The sequence below is a fragment of the Homalodisca vitripennis genome, unplaced genomic scaffold (assembly GCF_021130785.1).
Source record: "Homalodisca vitripennis isolate AUS2020 unplaced genomic scaffold, UT_GWSS_2.1 ScUCBcl_889;HRSCAF=3799, whole genome shotgun sequence".
NCBI classification, from domain to species: domain Eukaryota; kingdom Metazoa; phylum Arthropoda; class Insecta; order Hemiptera; family Cicadellidae; genus Homalodisca; species Homalodisca vitripennis.
In genome coordinates, this window is record NW_025777047.1 from 33,482 (window position 1) to 37,167 (window position 3,686).

The 3,686-nt window shown below is 43.3% G+C and overlaps 1 protein-coding gene across 1 annotated transcript; it reads right to left on the minus strand.

Moving 5' to 3' along the window:
- Window positions 1-590: 590 nt before the first annotated feature.
- On the minus strand, window positions 591-3,148 carry LOC124371095. The gene is made up of 2 exons (XM_046829407.1): window positions 2,575-3,148; window positions 591-757 (listed from the first exon to the last, which is right to left on the minus strand). Exons 1-2 carry the CDS (start codon window positions 3,146-3,148, stop codon window positions 591-593), a joined length of 741 nt encoding a protein of 246 aa, XP_046685363.1.
- Between the last annotated feature and the right edge of the window lie 538 nt (window positions 3,149-3,686).

Below are 3,686 nucleotides of genomic sequence, written 5' to 3' on the forward strand. Positions count from 1 at the left end.
ACAGTTATAGTTTGCAATGTATTTTAAAGTGTATTACTATTGAAAATCTTTTTTAAACTTTCACATTGTTGTTTGTATTACACTAAATCATAATGCGGTGTATTTAACAATAATATGCAGACAGTACTACACGGACATAAGATTATCGTGTGCTATGAATGTATTACATTTAAATACTCCATACCCTTTTGTAGATCGATCTGCTTATATATTTATTACTAGCTTATTTTTGGTACCTAATGCCCCAGCTCCAGCAGCACAAGCACTTTCTTCTCCGGCAGCCGCACCAGCCACTACTCCAGCAGCAAGAGTTCCTGCAACATCTACACACCCCCCAAGTCTATCAGCAGCAACAATCCTCCCGCCGGCCACAGAAGTGGTCTCTACTCCAGCAGCTAGAGTTTCTGCAACATCTACACCACCATGTCTATCAGCAGCAACAATCCTCCCGCCGCCGGCCGCAGAAGTAGTCTCTACTCCAGCAGCTAGAATTCCTGCAACAACTACACCCCCAAGTATATAAGCAGCAACAATCCTCCCGCCGGCCACAGAAGTGGTCTCTACTCCAGCAGCTAGAGTTCCTGCAACATCTACACCACCAAGTCTATCAGCAGCAACAATCCCCCCACCGGCCTCACAAGTAGTCTCGATCCAGCAGCTAGAGTTCCTGCAAAATCTACACCCCCAAGAAGTCTATCAGCAGCAACAATCCTCCCGCCGGCCGCAGAAGTAGTCTCTACTCCAGCAGCTAGAGTTCCTGCAACATTTACACCACCAAGTCTCAGCAGCAACAATCCTCCCGCCAGCAGCAGAAGTAAGTCTCTACTCCAGCAGCTAAAGTTCCTGCAACATCTACACCCCCAAGTCTATCAGCAGCAACAATCATCCCTTTCAAAAAGGTTTTATCATATCAATAATTTCATTAAATGGTTTGTTTGAAGAGTTGAATAGCAAGTCAGGATTATCATACATAATTTATTTATTTATTTATTTTTTTTTATTTTACATTTCAACGGACATCTCCATTTTTTACAGTTTTTGAACATAATATTAAACAATGAAAGTAAACAACCACAGTGACAAATAGAGCAATAACGATTAATAAACTATTTAAGTGACGAAACGGATATAAACTATGAATGACAATAACGTAATTAATTATTAGTGTACCGTGATTTGAACTATGGAAAACAACGAACAATAACAGCAATAAAATTAGCACGAAACAATGAGAATAAACAAGATTAGACAAGAAATAACAAGACACAATATATAAATAACAGCAATGAGAGACGTACAGATAAAGTGTAAGAACGAATGTCTTCCCTCATTGTGCAACTCCTAGGCAGATAACTCATGCAGATCGGCGATCTTCCTCTTGAGCACTGGTATACTGTCCACAAAAAAGTCAACGATGTCGGCGACGTTATTACCAGAACTCTGAAGTCGGTACATCGTATCGTTTGCTGCGTAGTTGGTGCGATGTTGCTGCCTAGCGAACAGGTCTCTGGAGCGAGTGGCTGAAGGGGTCCTGAAGAGGATCTGGCTCAGCATATCGGGACAGTCGATCTTGCCGTTAAGGATCTTTGACAGCAGTACAACGTCAGCGGAGAATCTGCGATCCGCAAGAGTCAGGAGTCCCAGATCACGAGACACTTCCCCGATGGGAACCTGACGATAGAGAAGACCACTCCTGACACCCACTATTCGAATAAATCTTCTTTGAATAGTCTCTAGTTCATCTATGAGAAACTTCTGGTGGGGGTTCCACACTGGAGAGCCATATTCAAGGATTTGGCGTACCAAAGCACAATACAACGTTTTTAAAGCCGTGTCACTTAAGCCTTTTGAGAATCGGGAGACAAATCCAAGCATTTTGTTTGCTCTGCTGCAAATGTTTCGCACATGCAACTCAGGATTCAGTGAAGGTACTAATGTAATACCAAGATCTTTTACCTGCAGTACACGAGTTAAGGGCTCCCTGCGTATATTGTACTCATGGACAACGGGGGAGAGATTCCGATGGAAGGTCATCACTTGGCATTTCTTAGTGTTGAGTTTCATTTTGTTCTCTTCGCACCAGCGGTCGATCGCACAAAGATCTTCCTGGATTCGTAGGCAGTCCTCTTCAGTGGATACGATGGAAAACAGTTTCACATCATCAGCAAACAGAAGTGAGTCGCATTGTAGAGCCTCAGGAAGGTCATTTATGAAGAGTGAAAAGAGATAGGGTCCCAACAGCGATCCTTGGGGAACTCCAGAGTATGAATTGAATTCTGATGAAGTGGCCGAAGCAAACTTGATGAATGAACGCCGGTTTTGAGAGGTAGCTTGTCAGCCACTTAATTTCCGTGCTTCCAAATCCTTGATCAAGCAATTTTCTCAAAAGTAGTGTGTGGTCTACTGTGTCGAAAGCCTTGGAGAAATCCAGATATATGGCATCTAACTGATTATTGACGGTGAAGGCTTCATGTATTTTGGACTGAAATAACGTTAAGTTCGACACAGTAGACCTCCCACTCATGAAACCATGCTGCTGTGGGCAGATTAAGCCAGCCAGTTTATGCTTTATACGGTCAAGAAAGAGGTCCTCAAAAACTTTGGCAATAGCTGGCAAAATCGAGATTGGTCTATAGTTAGCAACATCTTCAATGGCCCCATTTTTGTGGAGGGGAACAACGTAGGCTAATTTTAAAGATTCTGGGAAGACACCAGATGACAGTGACGCATTGAATAGATCACAAATTGGTCCCGCCAACAGACCACTGCAATGTTTCAAAACCATCGGGGAATTTTCATGAGGACCCCATCCTTTGGTCTCATCGAGCTTCCTCAGCTTGCTCAATACTTCTTGGTGTGAGATTCTTGAAAAAATGGAGTTTCCAAAGTGGTCACCACTAACAGGTATAAATATCTCCGTGGGCTTCGTATACACTGAGGAGAAAAAATCCCTGAACAGTTCGCACATCCCTTGAGGTTCCTTTGATTCGATGTCGTTGTAAAACATGCGTGAGGGCAGCGAGGAAGAGTTTCTAATAGCGTTAACGTGGCTCCAGAAGAAACGAAGGTTCACGGATACTCCCTGATCCACTTTGTCTAAGTACTGACGGTAGTCTCTCTTCGCAGATAACTTACAAGACGCTCTCATATTGGAGAAACGAAGGTAATTGCAGGCTGTCGGTCGCTCCTTATACTGTCTGTGTAGAGTTTTTTTTTGCAATTACCAGATCTTTTGTTTCGGCAGAGAACCATCTGGGAAATGGTGAGACACCAACTCTTCTCAATGGTGAGTTCAGCCTGACTGCTTCAGCGATCGTAGAAAGGAATTTTTCGGTTGCTTCATTGAGATCAGTGGAATTCAGGACGGCTGTGAAGTCTACGACTGAGAGGGAATTGTAAGTTTCCCAAAGATTGCATCTTTTAAAGTCAGGCTTAAAGTGTTTGGTGGTGCAACCCCTGGTGTTTCTGTTGCTGCAGTGCAAGATAATGGACAGTGGAGGGTGGTGCCTCTCCTCCGCAGGCAGAAGCGCATCAATTTCTAGAGATACGATAGTGTTTTTATTTGTGCATAAAACTAGATCCAACAGGACTCCTCTTCCGTTGTAAATAGAATTAACTTGTTGAAGGTCGTATAGCTCCATGAGAGATAGCATCACTCTGGAGGCAGGAGTGTGAACACAATTTAG